At 46.0% G+C, this 19,313-nt stretch overlaps 1 protein-coding gene across 16 annotated transcripts in view; it reads left to right on the top strand.

Annotated features, from left to right (window-relative positions):
• Nucleotides 1-19,313, top strand: part of DNM3 (dynamin 3) — a 304,267-nt gene that overhangs the window by 93,289 nt on the left and 191,665 nt on the right. For all 16 annotated transcript variants that reach the window (XM_084637835.1, XM_084637834.1, XM_084637825.1 and 13 more), the window contains exons 11-12: nt 52-138; nt 2,469-2,539. In XM_084637835.1, coding sequence (XP_084493961.1) covers nt 52-138; nt 2,469-2,539 — 158 coding nt within the window. The remainder of the gene's footprint in view (nt 1-51; nt 139-2,468; nt 2,540-19,313) is intronic.

The raw sequence follows: 19,313 nt of genomic DNA, 5'->3' as shown, positions 1-19,313 counted from the left end.
CCTTTTAACATCACTCAGCAAGCTTAAATTCCTCCCCATTTTGCCTTACAGCTGGCGACCTATCCAAGGCTATGTGAGGAAACAGAAAGGATTGTTGCTGGCCACATTCGAGACAGAGAGGAGAAGACCAAGGAACAGGTGGGAATAAACATGAAATCTGGTGGGTCGGGAATTGAGAGTGATGAAGGACCTGCACCATTTTTGAAAAGCCTTAACCATGGTAAATTGCTTGTGTCGAAAGTGTAACAGACATTGACATATTAGATGTTGGAGAGGTAGAGAATGGAGAGAGGCTCTAGAGAAGGGAGGGAAGGAGACCAGTGCTGTTCCAAAGGCTCCTAATTTAGTCTGCCAGTCGCAGATGGGAGCAGAAAATGTAGATGACCTGCTGAACTGGAGTAACAGCTCCTCTTCTAATCCCACTTGCAGACAGTGGATGGGGCATGGCCAAGGAAAAGGGACAATCCGTTGCAACCGATAGCCCTCTGGGGCTACTGGCAGCTGACCTAATTTATAACAGCCCTCTGGCTTCTCATGGAGCCTTGAGGAGCCTCGGGCCCTATGGAGCTTGAGAGCGCTGCATGGTATCCTGTTCTCTTCCTCTCAGTCAATATTATAGATGTTTACTCCAAGTCTTAATCACACAAGTTATTGATCTTGTGCCTTGGGGAAGCTTTTAATCAACGCAACCAAGTTTTCCAAACTTTGGAAGAAAAGAATACAGGTAACTTGGAATAACTGCTCCCTTTTTTCTTTCCTTGTTTCCGTCCTCTCACGTGCTCAGAGATGAGCACAAAATATCAGCTTCCTATGTATGTGAATTTAGAGAGCTTCTAACTTCTTTTTGTTCAAATTGTACACAAATCTGAGAGAGTCCAGGCACAGACAATGTTAAAATTAGTGACTGTGATACATGTACCTATCAATTACTTATGCTGTTAACAATTACTGTATTAAAATTGGTCAGGCTACTGGGGAGACGTTCAAAAGGCCCAAGCCAGAGCCACTCAACTCCCATTGACTTTCAGTAGAAGTTGGGCTCCCTTCTGCCTTTTGAAAATCTCCCCCTTGAGGAATAAAAATAAAATATCTTTGTGGCGTACAGTGTTCTGGAAGCTGTGCAGTGGCAATTGTACTCATTTTTGGTGAAATGAAAGGGGTTTAAAAATAATATTGGACTTCATGAGAAAAACCAATTACACAAGAAAAGGAGCAAAATTGTGTAGTCTAGTGGTATAGGACTTGGTGAAGAGGACTGATTGATGCAATGCCCAAGCACAGTAAGGCATTCAGTAGTTAAGGCTTTACTTAGAAGTAACTATTTTTTCCATAGTGGTTTTTGTTGGATACAGAGAGACTGGTATCCTAGTAGGAAGGTCACGTTATGTTATTTTATCAAATGAAAACTCTTATTAGTTTTTATTCTTTTTTTTTAATAGTTGGGGCCTATGCATCAAAATATTCTTATCCACTGTGTTCTGTCAATAATAAATTGTTGCCCCGAGGCATAGACTTGGAGAGGTTCTGATAATTATGTGGTTTTACACACTTCGGGGATGTCTACACTGCAGTTAAACACTGGTGGCTAGCTCGTGCCCTCAACTTGTGAGGCTTTTGCTAGGGGAGGAGAGCCATGCAAAAAATTGTTTCCCCTTCTTTGCATGGTTGAGCAAGGGCCTTCTATTGTAGCAGTCCCTGCATTCCTCAGAGCACAGGGATGGTTCACTCTTGATCTCTGCTGGGGAGCAAGCATCTGAAAAGATGGCAGGAGGAAAACGGGGTCATGGTCCCTCTGCACTGTCCTGGTACACACTTTAGGAAGGCTGCGGGGGCGAGGTGGGTGTCTTTGTGTATTTTAAGATATTTCCAGGTTAATTAGATCATGACGTTTCAGTTCAATTATCCGAAACACCAAGAAATCAACAGATCAAGGCTACTCAAGCGGCAAGCTGAAACCTCTGTTTTGCTAAACTGTTCATTTTGTTACTTCATCCACCAGCCCACCCCTGTTGTCTGTTTCGTCCACCTGTTTTATCCTGTCCAACACATCAACTGTAAGTTCACTGGGCAGACTTGTTACATGTTTGTACAGTGCCTAACACTATAGAGCCCTAATTCATCATAGAGGTTCCTGACTAGCCTGGTGTAGTAATAGTAGCAATAAGAGACCAAATATTGCCTGTCCTGCAAAATGTAGTGCTAGAATCTGTGCTATATATTAAACTCCCCTTTGGTTAGATATGGTTAGTCTTAATTAAATTTTACAGAAGCTGGTAATGAGGCAACTATAAGAAAGCTGAGGGAGGTAGTTGACTGATAGTTCTGTTATAGCCTAGTTTTCTAAATAAGCAAAGAAACAGATATGGGATATAGTAGGTAGTACTGCTTTTGGCCTGAATGATTATAAAAGACAATATTCAATAATGCAGCAAACTCAAATTTTCTTTTTCCTTTTTTCTTCCTGGTAGGTACTGCTGCTAATTGATATCCAGGTATCTTACATCAATACCAACCATGAAGACTTCATTGGCTTTGCAAAGTATGTATACAGAGACTTTATTATACAGATCCACTGTTAATTTCCCCTTCTTACTGATTTAAGGAAAAAATAGCCTGAAACATTTAGAATGGTAGAGATGCCTCCTGCCAACCTTGACACATGAAAATTGTATGTAATGCAGTTCACTCTTCGCTGCTGGGCACCTCCTGGTGGTTCATCTGGGGATTAGCTCTCAACCAGTCTGACATCCCATTGATGTCTTCAGTTGCTCACCCTGTTGTCTCTCTCTCTGTCTCTCTCTCTGTCTCGAATCAGGTTACTTCCTCTTCGTGGCTTGGCCCTTTGGCCAGGTCACTATAGTTCTTCTTCTGTGGTATCAAAGTGCCACTGGATGAACCATCTCAGACAGTCTTCCAGTCCACTGCCCCAACTGTGCCACTTCCCCAGTGGCTGGCAGTGGAACCCAGGCCCACCCACTGCTCCAGGTTCCAGCCCACGGACCCTACACGCAGCAACTGCAGTCTGTGCAAGCTCCAACCCTGTTGCTCTTTCCCCAGGCTCTTTCCTACCTCTCTTCTGTCTTCTGCCCCCGCCCCTTTTGGGTTACCACTGGAGCTTCCTCTGCTCCATGTGGCAATTTCTCCCCTCCCCAGGTTCTTGCCAGCGTCTTTATTCTCAGGCAGGATCCCCGGCGTACTTCTCCTGGGATTCCTCCTTGTCTTTTGCTAACTGCCATCATCTCTAGGGAGTTGTGCCCAGTTCTTTCCTGCTGCCCGTTCTTGCTCTCTACTTCCTGGTTTTATACAGCTCAGCCTGCCCCTGCCCTGCTGGGCTTCATCTCCTTCATCTCTTCAGCTCAGCTGGCCCTGACTCTCCTCCAGGGGCAACCTGCCATGGGGTTAATTGGCCCTTTTTTCCTACTCAGGCCTAGTGTGGTGTGGACACCCCACTACATAGAGGCTCACCCTCAGAACACTTAATACCTGACTGTGCCCCTTACTGTAGGTCTAGACTGGATTATCTTGCTTTGTCCTACCTAGCCTGATTTCAGGGCTCACTGGAAATGCATCTCTTGACCTGAAACTTTGTCTCTCTCTTCTTATAGAATTATAGAAATGTAGGGCTGGAAGGAACCTTGAGAGGTCTCAAATCCAGCCCAGCTTAGCCTCTTGACCTGGAACTGTGTGTCTCTGGAGACAGCTTTTGATGCACAGATGCCTTTGGTGCAGCCGTTACGGGCAGCATTGGTACACAGTTGCCAATACAGATTTTAGCAGCATTGATTTAGTACTCACTGCACTGCCTGCTTAGGATGACAATGATACTGCTGAAAATGAGCAGGACTGCTGTTTGGATACAGAGGATAATAGTAGCAGAAGCCAAGAACTTATCTCCGAGGGAAGAGAAGAAAGATAATTCTCTCCAGTATGGGCTGACCCTTTTTCCCGTTTAATTGAAAAGATTGTTAAGATTTCTTCTTTTGATGTGCAGACAATCCAGGAAAACCCCAAGGCTGTGATTTTGACGTGTCTGGCCTCATTCACAGATGATATAGCAAGTGCCCCTCTTCCATCCTAGGCTCGACCAGTTGGTGAGGTTTGGCTGCAGCTTCATGCCACTCTGGATGTCTCCAGGATGGTTATTGGAAAATGGAGGAATATCCTCAGCTTATTTCTCCTTCCCTCTCCAAAAGATTATGGTGGTGGTGGAGGCAGCTGCAATCATGATGGTGCCAGAGCATGACTCCAGAGGTTACGATGCCCTTGGACCCAGATTTTTTCAATCTGTGATATTGTCAGCTCACTTTGGGAACAACAGTACATGTTCTATATGGGAAAACACCAGTTCAAGCTGTGGAAGAAGGTTTGCACCATCTACCTCCCACCTCCAAGGGTGTGGAGCAAAGAGTTTGTAAGAAATTGACTTGAGGGAGTAGAAAAAGACAGGGTGTGGCTATCTTGGAGCTGCAGCTAGCGAGAGATGTCAAGAGTAACAAGAAGGGTTTCTTCAGGTATGTTGGCAACAAGAAGAAAGCCAAGGAAAGTGTGGGCCCCTTAATGAATGAGGGAGGCAACCTAGTGACAGAGGATGTGGAAAAAGCTAATGTACTCAATGCTTTTTTTGCCTCTGTCTTCACTAACAAGGTCAGCTCCCAGACTGCTGTGCTGGGCATCACAACATGGGGAATAGATGGCCAGCCCTCTGTGGAGATAGAGGTGGTTAGGGACTATTTAGAAAAGCTGGACGTGCACAAGTCCATGGGGCCAGACGAGTTGCATCCGAGAGTGCTAAAGGAATTGGCGGCTGTGATTGCAGAGCCATTGGCCATTATCTTTGAAAACTCGTGGCGAACGGGGGAAGTCCCGGACGACTGGAAAAAGGCTAATGTAGTGCCAATCTTTAAAAAAGGGAAGGAGGAGGATCCTGGGAACTACAGGCCAGTCAGCCTCACCTCAGTCCCTGGAAAAATCATGGAGCAGGTCCTCAAGGAATCAATCCTGAAGCACTTACATGAGAGGAAAGTGATCAGGAACAGTCAGCATGGATTCACCAAGGGAAGGTCATGCCTGACTAATCTAATCGCCTTCTATGATGAGATTACTGGTTCTGTGGATGAAGGGAAAGCAGTGGATGTATTGTTTCTTGACTTTAGCAAAACTTTTGACACAGTCTCCCACAGTATTCTTGTCAGCAAGTTAAAGTAGTATGGGCTGGATGAATACACTATAAGGTGGGTAGAAAGTTGGCTAGATTGTCGGGCTCAACGGGTAGTGATCAATGGCTCCATATCTTGTTGGCAGCCAGTGTCAAGTGGAGTGCCCCAAGGGTCGTTCCTGGGGCCGGTTTTGTTCAATATCTTCATAAATGATCTGGAGGATGATGTGGATTGCACTCTCAGCAAATTTGCGGATGATACTAAACTGGGAGGAGCAGTAGATACGCTGGAGGGCAGGGATAGGATACAGAGGGACCTAGACAAATTGGAGGATTGGGCCAAAAGAAATCTGATGAGGTTCAATAAGGATAAGTGCAGGGTCCTGCCCTTAGGACGGAAGAACCCAATGCACAGCTACAGACTAGGGACCGAATGGCTAGGCAGCAGTTCTGTGGAAAAGGACCTAGGGGTGACAGTGGACGAGAAGCTGGATATGAGTCAGCAGTGTGCCCTTGTTGCCAAGAAGGCCAATGGCATTTTGGGATGTATAAGTAGGGGCATAGCGAGCAGATCGAGGGACGTGATCGTCCCCCTCTATTCGACATTGGTGAGGCCTCATCTGGAGTACTGTGTCCAGTTTTGGGCCCCACGCTACAAGAAGGATGTGGATAAATTGGAGAGAGTCCAGCGAAGGGCAACAAAAATGATTAGGGGTCTGGAACACATGACTTCTGAGGAGAGGCTGAGGGAACTGGGATTGTTTAGTCTGCAGAAGAGAAGAATGAGGGGGGATTTGATAGCTGCTTTCAACTACCTGAGAGGTGGTTCCAGAGAGGATGGTTCTAGACTATTCTCAGTGGTAGAAGAGGACAGAACAAGGAGAAATGGTCTCAAGTTGCAGTGGGGGAGGTTTAGATTGGATATTAGGAAAAGCTTTTTCACTAGGAGGGTGGTGAAACACTGGAATGCGTTACCGAGGGAGGTGGTAGAATCTCCTTCCTTAGAAGTTTTTAAGGTCAGGCTTGACAAATCCCTGGCTGGGATGATTTAGTTGGGGATTGGTCCTGCTTTGAGCAGGAGGTTGGACTAGATGACCTCCTGAGGTCCCTTCCAACCCTGATATTCTATGATTCTATGCAGCAAAAGATTGGCCTGATAGATACAATGGTTATATGTCAATGAAGTCTTGATTTCAAATTTTCTCCATTGCAAAACTGAGTGACCAGATATATTTGTTCCTGGGGTGGGGAGCTGATACAAAGGGTCACCTCTTCCAACATCCTTGGTCTTCAGGAATAGCAGCTGCACATGAATGTTCTGGAGATGAAGGTAGTCGTGAATGCTCTGAAGACCTTTAGGTTAATGTTTATCACAAAAAGTATCCAAATCTTTCCTCTTGTATTTGGAAGCCCTGAAGACACAGGATTGGGCAGTGTTCCACAAAACATGTCTGGTGGCAACTTATGTGGCAGGAATGAAAAAGTGAATTGCAGACAGACCAGGTTAATCAGTAGTGGATACACAAGTGCAGCCTTAGAGAAGAAAGTAGTGGACCATAGAAAGTATGGCAAGAGACTATTCTTGCTTAACTAGGAGATCTTCAATGATCTGAAACTCAGAAAAGAGTCCTACAGAAAGTGGAAACTAGGTCAAATTACAAAGGATGAATATAAACAAAGAACACAAATATGTAGGGACAAAATTGGAAACACCCAGGCACAAAACAGGAGTCAATTAGCTTGAGACATAAAGAGAAAGATCAAGGACAGAGTAGGCCCCTTACCCAATGAAGGGGAAAACAATAGCAGAAATTGTGGAAATGGTAGAAGTGCTAAATGACTTTTTTGTTTCAGTTTTCAATAAAAAGTTTATTAGCAGTTGGACATCTAATGTAAAGAATGCCAGTGAAAATGAGGTAGGTTCAGAGGCTGAAATAGGGAAGGAACAAGTTAAAGACTACTTGGACAAGTTAGATGTCTTCAAATCACCAGGGCCTGATGAAATATGTCCTAGAATACTGACTGAGGAGATATCTGAGGGTATGTCTACAGTACGAAATTATTTAGAAATGATTCTATGCGAATTTTTGGAAGCGATTTTATACATTCGGTCTTCTGTGTCCCCGCTAAAACGCGTGAATTCGGCGGAGTGCGTCCATAGTACCGAGGCTAGCATCGAATGTTGGAGCGGTGCACTGTGGGTAGCTATCCCACAGTTCCTGCAGTCCCTGCCACCCATTGGAATTCTGGGTTAAGCTCCCAGTACATGATGGGGCAGAAACATTCTCACGGGTGTTTCTGGGTGTATGTCATCAGTCGCTCCTACCTTCATGCAAGCTACAGCAGGCAATCATTTTGCGCCTTTTTGGCAGGCAGACGCCATACTGCTTTCAGAAGACGGTGCACCGCTGCTCTCCTGCTACTATGAATCCACCTCGCATTTCCTCTTATCTTCCTATGTAATCTCTAGTATCTACTCTTTCTTTTCCTCATCGAACGCGTCCGCTGCCAACTCTGTTCAGCTATCGTAAACCGAGCAGCACAGCTTCCACCGCCGATTCTGTTCTCCCGCTCTTGCTGTGCTACTGAGATTCTCCATGTCTGTCCTGGGCTCCCGCCTCTGTGAAAGCTACAGAAGACAACCATTTCCTGCCTTTTTTCAGCTATCGTGAACCGAACAGCACCTCTTCTGCTGCCGCTCTGCTGTCCTACGTTTCGCGCCCTTTTTCCAGGATTACCCATGCAGGTGCCATAGCCATGGAGCCTGCTCAGATCTCCCCTGCAGTTTTGACCATTGTAAATACCTCGCGCATTATCCAGCAGTATGTGCAGTACCTGCAAAACCAGGTGAGGAAGTGACAACAGTGTGATTACTATATTGATGAGGACATGGACACAGACGTTCCTAGAAGCACGGCATGTGGCGATTGGGAGATCATGGTGCTGTTGGGCCAGGTTCATGCCATGGAATGCCAATTCTGGGCCCCGGAAAGCACAGACTGGTGGGACCGCATAGTGTTGCAGGTATGGGATGATTCCCAGTGGCTGCAAAACTTTCGTATGTGTAGGGCCACTTTCATGGAACTTTGTGACTTGCTGTCCCCTGCCCTGAAGCACAAAGACATCAAAATGAGACCAGCCCTCACAGTTGAGAAGCGAGTGGCCATAGCCCTGTGGAAGCTTGCAACGCCTTACAGCTACCGGTCAGTCAGGAATCAGTTTGGAGTGAGCAAATCTACTGTGGGGGCTGCTGTGCTGCAAGTAGCCAATGCAATCATTGACCAGCTGCTATCAAGGGTAGTGACTTTGGGAAATGTGCAGACCATTGTGGATGGCTTTAATGTGCTGGGATTCCCTAACTGTGGCGGGGCGATAGATGAAACGCATATCCCTATCTTGGCCCCGGAACACCGGGGTGGCCAGTACATAAACTGCAAGGTGTTGTTTCCAAGGTGCTGCAAGCACTGGTGGATCACAAGGGACGTTTCACCGACATCAGTGTGGGATGGCCGGGAAAGGTGCATGACGCATGATGTAGGAATGTTATCAGGAGGGCCAAATCGCACCTGGAGCTGCAGCTAGCCAGAGATGTCAAGAGTAACAAGAAGGGTTTCTTCAGGTATGTTGGCAACAAGAAGAAAGCCAAGGAATGTGTGGGCCCCTTACTGAATGAGGGAGGCAACCTAGTGACAGAGGATGTGGAAAAAGCTAATGTACTCAATGCTTTTTTTGCCTCTGTTTTCACTAACAAGGTCAGCTCCCAGACTGCTGCGCTGGGCATCACAAAATGGGGAAGAGATGGCCAGCCCTCTGTGGAGATAGAGGTGGTTAGGGACTATTTAGAAAAGCTGGACGTGCACAAGTCCATGGGGCCAGACGAGTTGCATCCGAGAGTGCTAAAGGAATTGGCGGCTGTGATTGCAGAGCCATTGGCCATTATCTTTGAAAACTCGTGGCGAACCGGGGAAGTCCCGGATGACTGGAAAAAGGCTAATGTAGTGCCAATCTTTAAAAAAGGGAAGGAGGAGGATCCTGGGAACTACAGGCCAGTCAGCCTCACTTCAGTCCCTGGAAGAATCATGGAGCAGGTCCTCAAAGAATCAATCCTGAAGCACTTGCATGAGAGGAAAAAGTTCAGGAACAGCCAGCATGGATTCACCAAGGGAAGGTCATGCCTGACTAATCTAATCGCCTTTTATGATGAGATTACTGGTTCTGTGGATGAAGGGAAAGCAGTGGATGTATTGTTTCTTGACTTTAGCAAAGCTTTTGACACGGTCTCCCACAGTATTCTTGTCAGCAAGTTAAGGAAGTATGGGCTGGATGAATGCACTACAAGGTGGGTAGAAAGCTGGCTAGATTGTCGGGCTCAACGGGTAGTGATCAATGGCTCCATATCTAGTTGGCAGCCAGTATCAAGTGGAGTACCCCAAGGGTCGGTCCTGGGGCCAGTTTTGTTCAATATCTTCATAAATGATCTGGAGAATGGTGTGGATTGCACTCTCAGCAAATTTGCGGATGATACTAAACTGGGAGGAGCGGTAGATACGCTGGAGGGGAGGGATAGGATACAGAAGGACCTAGACAAATTGGAGGATTGGGCCAAAAGAAATCTGATGAGGTTCAATAAGGATAAGTGCAGGGTCCTGCACTTAGGACGGAAGAACCCAATGCACAGCTACAGACTAGGGACCGAATGGCTAGGCAGCAGTTCTGTGGAAAAGGACCTAGGGGTGACAGTGGACGAGAAGCTGGATATGAGTCAGCAGTGTGCCCTTGTTGCCAAGAAGGCCAATGGCATTTTGGGATGTATAAGTAGGGACATAGCGAGCAGATCGAGGGACGTGATCGTTCCCCTCTATTCGACATTGGTGAGGCCTCATCTGGAGTACTGTGTCCAGTTTTGGGCCCCACACTTCAAGAAGGATGTGGATAAATTGGAGAGAGTCCAGTGAAGGGCAACAAAAATGATTAGGGGACTGGAACACATGACTTCTGAGGAGAGGCTGAGGGAGCTGGGATTGTTTAGCCTGCAGAAGAGAAGAATGAGGGGGGATTTGATAGCTGCTTTCAACTAACTGAAAGGGGGTTCCAAAGAGGATGGCTCTAGACTGTTCTCAATGGTAGCAGATGACAGAACGAGGAGTAATGGTCTCAAGTTGCAGTGGGGGAGGTTTAGATTGGATATTAGGAAAAACTTTTTCACTAAGAGGGTGGTGAAACACTGGAATGCGTTACTTAGGGAGGTGGTAGAATCTCCTTCCTTAGAGGTTTTTAAGGTCAGGCTTGACAAAGCCCTGGCTGGGATGATTTAACTGGGAATTGGTCCTGCTTTGAGCAGGGGGTTGGACTAGATGACCTTCTGGGGTCCCTTCCAACCCTGATATTCTATGATTCTATGACGCTCGCATCTTCAGGAACTCTGGTCTGTTTGAACAGCTGCAGGAAGGGATTTACTTCCCAGACCAGAAAATTACTGTTGGGGATGTTGAAATGACTATAGTTATCCTTGGGGATCCAGCCTACCCCTTGATGTCCTGGCTCATGAATCTGTACACAGGCACCCTGGACAGTAGTAAGGAGAAGTTCAACTATAGGTTGAGCAAGTGCAGAATGGTGGTAGAATGTGCTTTTGGACATTTGAAAGCGCGCTGGTGCAGTTTACTGACTTGGTTAGATCTCAGCACAACCAATATTCCAATTGTAATTGCTGCTTGTTGTGTGCTCCACAATATCTGTGAGAGTAAGGGGGAGACGTTTATGGTGGGGTGGGAGGTTGAGGCAACTTGTCTGGTGTCCAATTTCACACAGCTAGACAACAGGGCACAGCAAGGTGCACTGCACATCAGAGAAGCTTTGAAAGCCACTTTCATGACTGGCCAGAGTATGGTGTGACAGTTGTGTTTTTTTCTCTTAAAGTTACCCGCCCCCTATATATATGAAAGGAAATAAACTCACAATTGTTTAAAAAACGTTCTTTATTATTTGTTGCACAAAACATTGAGAGAAATCAGAAGCTAGACAGGGGGAGGATATTGGGTTAGGGGGTGGAGGAGGAGGGAAGGACAAGTCCAGAAACCAAATCAAAATTTCAGATATGCCAGCTTTCTGCTGCTTGTGTAGTCCTCTCGGGTTGACTGTGTGGTACCCATAGCCAACCCCCCCCCCCATGTTCTTGGGCATCTGGGTGAGGAGGCTATGGAACTTGGGGAGGAGGGAGGGCGGTTATACAGGGGCTGCAGCAGCAGTCTGTGATCTTGCTGCCTTTCCTGCATTAGATCCACCATACAGCGGAGCATGTCGGTTTGCTTCCCCATGAGCTTGACCATAGCATCCTGCCTGCTCTCATCGTGCGTGTCCCTCCTCTTTGTATTTATGTAACACTTTTTACGCGACTCTGCAATTGTTTCCCTCCATGCATTCAGCTGGGCCTTATCAGTGTGGGAGGACTGCATGAGCTTGGCGAACATGTCGTCCCAAGTTCGTTCTTCCGCCTTCTAATCTGGACCAGCTTCTGGGACGGAGTAGATAGGGGCCGCGTTGAAACATTTGCACCTGCGGGAGGAGAAAAAGTGAGGGTAGTATTTTAAAAGATACATTTTAGAGAACAAAGGGGACACTCTTTCTCAGTGAAACAGGCAATTCATAGTACGCAGCACATGTTTTCTGTACAAGGTCGCATTTTGCCTCTTATACTGAAGTGCCTGCCACTTTGGTGTGAGTAAGCCACCACATGCAGCCGGGCAACAGAATTCAGTGTGGAGGCAGCCATGGTAAGCCCTCGGGGTACGCGGGGTTCTGCTTCTTCCGCATTCATTTCAATGCTTTCAAACTGCCGGGCCCCCTTTCCCATAGCAAGCAATGTCTGGTGGGTTTGCCATATAAAGGAGGGCCTGCGGGCTCTGTGGGATGATCGCTTCACACAACACCCTCCCCCCACCCACACACCCACCGCGTGGCTCCGATGATGCTCTGAGCAGGGATGAGCCCTTTAAACTAAACGCGAACAGCCCAGCTCAGCTGGGGTCCCCCTCCCCCCACACCGCATGGCTCCGACCAAGCTCTCACTCACTAGAAGTGCCTTCTCCAGGGTCATGGTCCGGGAGCCTGCCTTGGGAGTAGGGGGAGGCTATTGGCTTCAGCGTTAAGCATAGTTCCTAGCTAGGGGGGAAAACGGATTTCCCACTTGCCGCCTGTGCACTGTCCTCCTCCTCCTCCTCTTCAGCCTCCAAAAACTCATCCTCCTTGCTCCTTACTACCCCCCCCCGCTTTGCAGGTGTCCACGGACAGTGGTGGGGTAGTGGTGATGTCACCCCCCATAATTGCATGCAGCTCATGGTAGAAGCGCCATGTATGGGGCTCTGACCTAGAGCACCCGTTCGCCTCCCTGGCTTTTTGGCATGCTTGCCTGAGCTTGATTTTTGTACGACACTGCTCTGTGTCTCTGGAGTAGCCTCTTTCTGTAATGGCCATGGAGACTTTAGCGTATGTATTTGCTTTTCTTTTTTTGGAACGTAGTTCTGCCATAACAAATTCATCTCCCCAACATGCGATGACATCCAGTATCTCCCGTTTGGACCATGCTGGAGCTCATCTGTGATGGTGGACTCTGCATGGTCGCCTGTCATGGTGGACTATGCTGATGGTCACCTATGCTGATAGTGACCATACAGGAAATTCAAAAGTTCACGGGGCTTTTACTGCCTACCTGGCTAGTGCATCGGAGTTGAGTGTGTTGTCCAGAGCGGTCACAAGGGATCATTCTGGGATAACTCCCGGAGGCCAATAACATCGAATTGTGTCCACAGTACCTGTAACCCGGAACTGTGATCTCGATTTTAGCTCTACTCTACTTGCTGAGGTGGAGTACAGAAATCGGAATAAAGAACCCTCTAAATTGAAAAAACTGGTTTGGTCATGTGGACGGAATCAGTTTTATTTCGAAGTAACTTGGCTAATTCCAAAATAACCGTGTACTGTAGACCATGCCTGAGCCATTAGTGATTATCTTCAAAAAGTCATGGAAGATGGGAGAGATTCCAGAGGACTGGAAAAGGGCAAATATAGTGCCAATCTATAAAAAGGGGAATAAGGACAACCTAGGGAATTGCAGACCAGTCAACTTAACTTCACTAGCAGGAAAGATAATGGAGCAAATAATTAAGCTATGAATTTGCAGACACCTAGAAGGTAATAAAGTGATAAGTAACAGTCAGTATGGACTTGTTAAGAATAAATTGTGTCAAACCAACCTAATAGCTTTCTTTGACAGGGTAAGAAGCCTCGTGGATGGGGGGAAGCTATGGATGTGGTATATCTTGATTTTAGTAAGGCATTTGGTACTGTCTCGCATAACCTTCTCATAAACAAACTAGGGAAATACAGCATAGAAGGAGCTACTATAAGGTGGGTGCATAACTGGTTGGAAAACTATTCCTGGAGTGAAATTATCTGTGGTTCACAGTCAACCTACAAGGGTATATAAATGGGGTCCTGCAGGGATCAGTTCTGGGTCCAGTTCTGTTCAATATCTTCATCAGTGATTTAAGTAATGACATAAAGAGTACACTTATAAAATTTGCAGACAATACCAAGCTGGGAGGGGGTTGCAAGTGCTTGGAGGATAGGATTAAAATTCAAAATGATCTGGACAAACTGGAGAAATGGTCTGAAGTAAATAGGAAGAAATTCAATAAAGACAAAAGCAAAGTACTCCACTTAAGAAGGAACAATCAGTTGCACACATTAAAAAATGGGAAATTTACAGCTTAGGAAGGAGTACTGCGGAAAGGGATCTGGGGGTCATACTGGATCACAAGCTAAATATGAGTGAACAGAGTAACATTATTGCAAACAAAATCAAACATCATTCTGGGATCTATTAGCGCAGTGGTCACCAACTAGTCGATCGTGATCAACTGGTTGATCCTGGAAACTCTCCCAGTTGATCGCGCTCTCTGGTGGCATAGCGGGGCTGCTGCTAAGGCAGGCTCCCTGCCTGCACCGGCCCCATGCTGCTCCCAGAAGCAGCCAGCATGCCCCCGCGGCCCTGGGAAGCATTGACCCCTGCAGTTCCCATTGGCCAGCAACGGAGAACTGTGGCCAATGGGAGCTGCGGGGGCAGTGCCTGCAGAGTGGGGCAGCACGTGGAGCCACGTGTCTTCCCCGCCCCTCACCCCCGAGGGGCACAGGGGCGCATTGGTCCCTTCCAGGAGCGGCATGGGGCCAGGGCAGGCAGAGAGCCTGCCTTAGCCCTGCTGCGTCATTGCCTGGATGCTGCCCGAGGTAAGCGCCACCCAGCGGGAGCCCGCACCCCAACCCCTCTTCCAGAGCCAGTACCCCATAGCCCCTCCTGCACCCCAAGTCCCTGTCCCAGGCTCAGCCTGGAGCCCCCTCCCACACTGCAAACCTCTTGGCTCCAGCCAGGAGCCCACCCCCACTCCAGAACACCAACTCCCTTCCCTAGCCCTGTGAAATTGAGTGAGGGTGGGGGAGAGAGAGCGGCGGGGGGAGATGGAGTGAGTGGGGCAGGGTTTTGGGGAAGGGGTGGGGCCTTGGGGAAGGGGAAGGGGAAGGATAGATCCTGGGTTGCCCTTAAATTCAAAAAGTGATCTTGGGTGTAAAAAGGTTGGAGACCACTGTTTTAGTAGGAGTGTTGAAAGCAAGACACAAAGTAATTCTTCCTCTCTACTCTGCAGATTAGGTCTCAACTGGAGTATTGTGTCCAGATCTGGGTGCCACATTTCAGGAAAGATGTTGACAAAGTGGTGAAATCCAGAGAAGAGCAACAAAAATGATTAACGGCCTAGAAAACATGACCAGTGAGGGAAGATGGAAAAAAATGGGTTTGTTTAGTCTGAAGAAGAGAAGACAGAGGGGGGACATAAGTTTTCAAGTACACAAAAGGTTGTTACAAGGAGGAGGAAGAAAAATTGTTCTCTTTAACCTCTGAGGATAGGACAAGAAGCAATGGGGTTAAATTGCAGCAAGGGTGGTTTAGGCTGGACATTAGGAAAAACTTCCTAACTGTCAGGGTGGTTAAGCACTGGAATAAATTGCCTAGGGAGGGTTGTGGAATCTCTGTCACTGGAGATTTTTAAGAGCAGGTTAGACAAACACCTCTCAAGGATGGTCTAGATAATACTTAGTCCTGCCATGAGTGCAGGGGACTGAACTAGATGACCTCTTGAGGTCCCTTCCAGTCCTATTATTCTATGATATCTTTCTAGAACGGGTTCACAACCTTTCTGAAAAACAAATTACCAGTGTTCTGTACATTATTCTAGCATTATTGCTTAGATCAGATCTCGAGATGAATCCAATCTGGCTTTTCAGTGTTACACAATATATTCCTGGAACTAGGGTGCCCATCTCCCTCCCCAAGAGGTTTATTTCTTTTGGGTTGCCCCTGGATTTCCTTTACCCTCTGCTGTATTTTGTGGGGATATTACCTATCCATATATTAAACAAAGGAAATGGTTACTTCTCAGGCCTATGTTCACCCAGTTTGTTTTTCACAGCATATTGTAGTCTTGCTTTTTTTCTTATAAACGTTGCAGAGAATTACTGATGTTCAGTTGTTACCCTTGGAAGAGGTATGTTTGAATGGAATACTACTCATCCACCCTTTTCTCCACAAAGATATGAAGGTTTGGAACCTCTGCTTCTTATTCTCTTTCACTGATTATCTTTAAAGGGATATTTTTATCCCCAACTGGAAATAAATGGATTGTTAGATCACTGGGAAAAACCTAAGTACCTGTGCCAGGGGTCGCTCAAAGTACACCTCAATGAGTCCAGTGACTTAGAACTTTGAGTTGTGATAGTAGCTTCAAAACCCATTTTCTGGTATATATAGACCTGAAAATGGCAATACACTTATATTTTTTGATAAGTGCAATTGTCAGTAAGCATCTCTACTGTCAGAAATTATTAAGGAGACAAGAAGGATCTTAACTATAGAAGTCTAAATGCAGTTTTTGCAAAATCTAAGCTATCCAGACTATACTTCCCATGATGCACCCTGGCCTCCCCTCTAATGGAGTCTCATGGTCAATCATGGGAATTATAGGACTATGGTACATTGCAGGAGATGTAGTTTGGCCAGGGTGACTGGCCCACAGGGAAGAATCAGAGCAATGGGATACCACTATTCCTTAAGCAGATGCAGGTTAACGTCAAATTAACTTCAAATGAAACATTTTGGACTGGGAATGTCAAAACTCTTCTTTTCAGTTAATGTCAGAATGAATCATTTCAGAACCAAAATCTTCTGAAAACTTTGAGGAAAAATTTTGATATTTTGATGTAAAGTCTTTATTTGGGAGGAAAACAAATGGTGAAATATTGGAATTTACTGCAGGATAGAAATTCTGATTTGCTCAGCTCTAACCCATATCTATCTAATCTCTCCGAACACCGCCATATATATTGATTTCTTCAGTGAACAATATTTTTTAATCTAGGTAAACAAAAAGCCAGTCACTGTGCTTAAGAAAGAGTAGCTGTTGGAACTATTAATAATATTTCTCATTAATATGGGAAACCACCAGGCACTAATTTAACCATAAATTCCTCTAAGTCCAAAGGCCAAATAGTATTTTATACAGTTGCTCTAAACATGCTTAACAGCCTAAAAATAAGCAGTCACTACACCTGAACATTTTCAGCATTTGATCAAGATGCTTCCAAACGGGCAAAACCCAGTGGTGCTTTAGACTCATCTTGGTCAGCTCCAACCTGGTCAGGCAGGTATTAGCAATGAACCCTTTAAGAGTTTGCAAACAGCGGTGAAGTCATTGCCAATGACTGACTTCAACTAAAAACCCATCTGAGACGATTCACCCTTCTTTTTAGTATTAATCCAGATAAGATTTCCAATCTCCTTTCTTCCAAAGGCCTCCTATCTCTTCTCCTTCTTGCTGACTAACAGAACACTGGGAAGGTTTGTGCTTGTTTCTTTTAAGACCATTTTTTTTGTCGTGTTACCACAGCTCTTTATTTTATTTGTTACTTTTTGAACCATACATCCTGCCCCCACTGCAAGTAATAGGTAATACTACTCATGTCACGGTTCCTCCCCCACTCTGAACTCTAGGGTACAGATGTGGGGACCTGCATGAAAAACCTCCTAAGCTTATCTTTACCAGCTTAGGTCAAAACTTCCCCAAGGTACAAAATATTACACCCGTTATCCTTGGACTGGCCGCTACCACCACCAAACTAATACTGGTTACTGGGGAAGAGCTGTTTGGACGCGTCCTTCCCCCCAAAATACTTCCCAAAACCTTGCACCCCACTTCCTGGACAAGGTTTGGTAAAAAGCCTCACCAATTTGCCTAGGTGACTACAGACCCAGACCCTTGGATCTTAAGAACAATGAACAATCCTCCCAACACTTGCACCCCCCCTTTCCTGGGAAATGTTGGATAAAAAGCCTCACCAATTTGCATAGGTGACCACAGACCCAGACCCTTGGATCTTAAGAACAATGAACAATCCTCCCAACACTTGCACCCCCCTTTCCTGGGAAATGTTGGATAAAAAGCCTCACCAATTTGCCTAGGTGACTACAGACCCAGACCCTTGGATCTTAAGAACAATGAACAATCCTCCCAACACTTGCACCCCCCCTTTCCTGGGAAATGTTGGATAAAAAGCCTCACCAATTTGCATAGGTGACCACAGACCCAAACCCTTGGATCTGAGAACAATGAAAAAGCATTCAGTGTTTTACAAGAAGACTTTTAATAAAAAATAGAAGTAAATAGAAATAAAGAAATCCCCCCTGTAAAATCAGGATGGTAGATATCTTACAGGGTAATTAGATTCAAAAACATAGAGAACCCCTCTAGGCAAAACCTTAAGTTACAAAAAAGATACACAGACAGAAATAGTTATTCTATTCAGCACAATTCTTTTCTCAGCCATTTAAAGAAATCATAATCTAACACATACCTAGCTAGATTACTTACTAAAAGTTCTAAGACTCCATTCCTGTTCTGTCCCCGGCCAAGACGACTACAGACAGACACAGACCCTTTGTTTCTCTCCCTCCTCCCAGCTTTTGAAAGTATCTTGTCTCCTCATTGGTCATTTTGGTCAGGTGCCAGCGAGGTTACCTTTAGCTTCTTAACCCTTTACAGGTGAGAGGAGCTTTCCCCTGGCCAGGAGGGATTTCAAAGGGGTTTACCCTTCCCTTTATATTTATGACACGCCCCCCAAATCTCAGCTAGGGTGAAACACTGGCTGGGATTTCTTCCTGGAGTTCTAGGAAAACAGAGGTAATAAGACACATGCATCTCTAAATATACTACCAAGTACATAAAGACTAACAATATTTTCCACATCTCAAGGACGATTTTAACCAGTTGATTCTGGGAAACTTTCACGGGAGAGTGCATCAGCCACTTTGTTAGAAGCTCCTGAGATGTGTTGGATGTCGAAATCAAAATCTTGGAGAGCTAAACTCCACCGAAGAAGTTTTTTGTTAGTTTCTTTGACGGTGTGAAGCCACTTTAGTGCAGCATGGTTGGTTTGCAGGTGGAAACGCCGTCCCCAAACATATGGGCGTAGCTTTTCCAGAGCGTAGACAATGGCGTAACATTCTTTTTCAGTGACTGACCAGTTGCTTTCCCTCTCAGACAGTTTTTTGCTGAGAAACACTACTGGGTGGAATTCTTGATCAGGTCCTTTCTGCATTAAAACTGCTCCCACACCACGCTCAGATGCATCTGTGGTTACTAGGAACGGTTTGTCAAAGTCTGGGGCCCTTAGTACAGGGTCAGACATGAGTGTCGCTTTAAGCTTGTTAAAGGCCTTCTGACACTTTCCGGTCCACTGAACAGCATTTGGCTGTTTCTTTTTGGTTAGGTCTGTCAGTGGGGCAGCGATTTGGCTGTAGTGCGGTACAAATCGTCTGTAATAACCGGCCAAGCCTAAGAAGGATTGAACCTGTTTCTTTGACTTTGGGACAGGCCACTTTTGGATAGCATCCACTTTGGCCTGTAGGGGGCTGATAGTTCCTTGACCCACCTGGTGTCCAAGGTAAGTCACTCTGTTTAGGCCTATTTGACACTTCTTAGCCTTAACAGTTAGTCCTGCCTCCCTTATGCGCTCAAGGACTTTTTGTAGATGTTCCAGGTGGTCTGCCCAGGAA

Source organism: Lepidochelys olivacea (genome assembly GCF_965140295.1).
Source record: "Lepidochelys olivacea isolate rLepOli2 genome assembly, chromosome: 8".
NCBI classification, from domain to species: domain Eukaryota; kingdom Metazoa; phylum Chordata; order Testudines; family Cheloniidae; genus Lepidochelys; species Lepidochelys olivacea.
The sequence above is the reverse complement of the archived record's forward strand: the minus strand, read 5'-3'. Positions and strand labels throughout refer to the sequence as shown.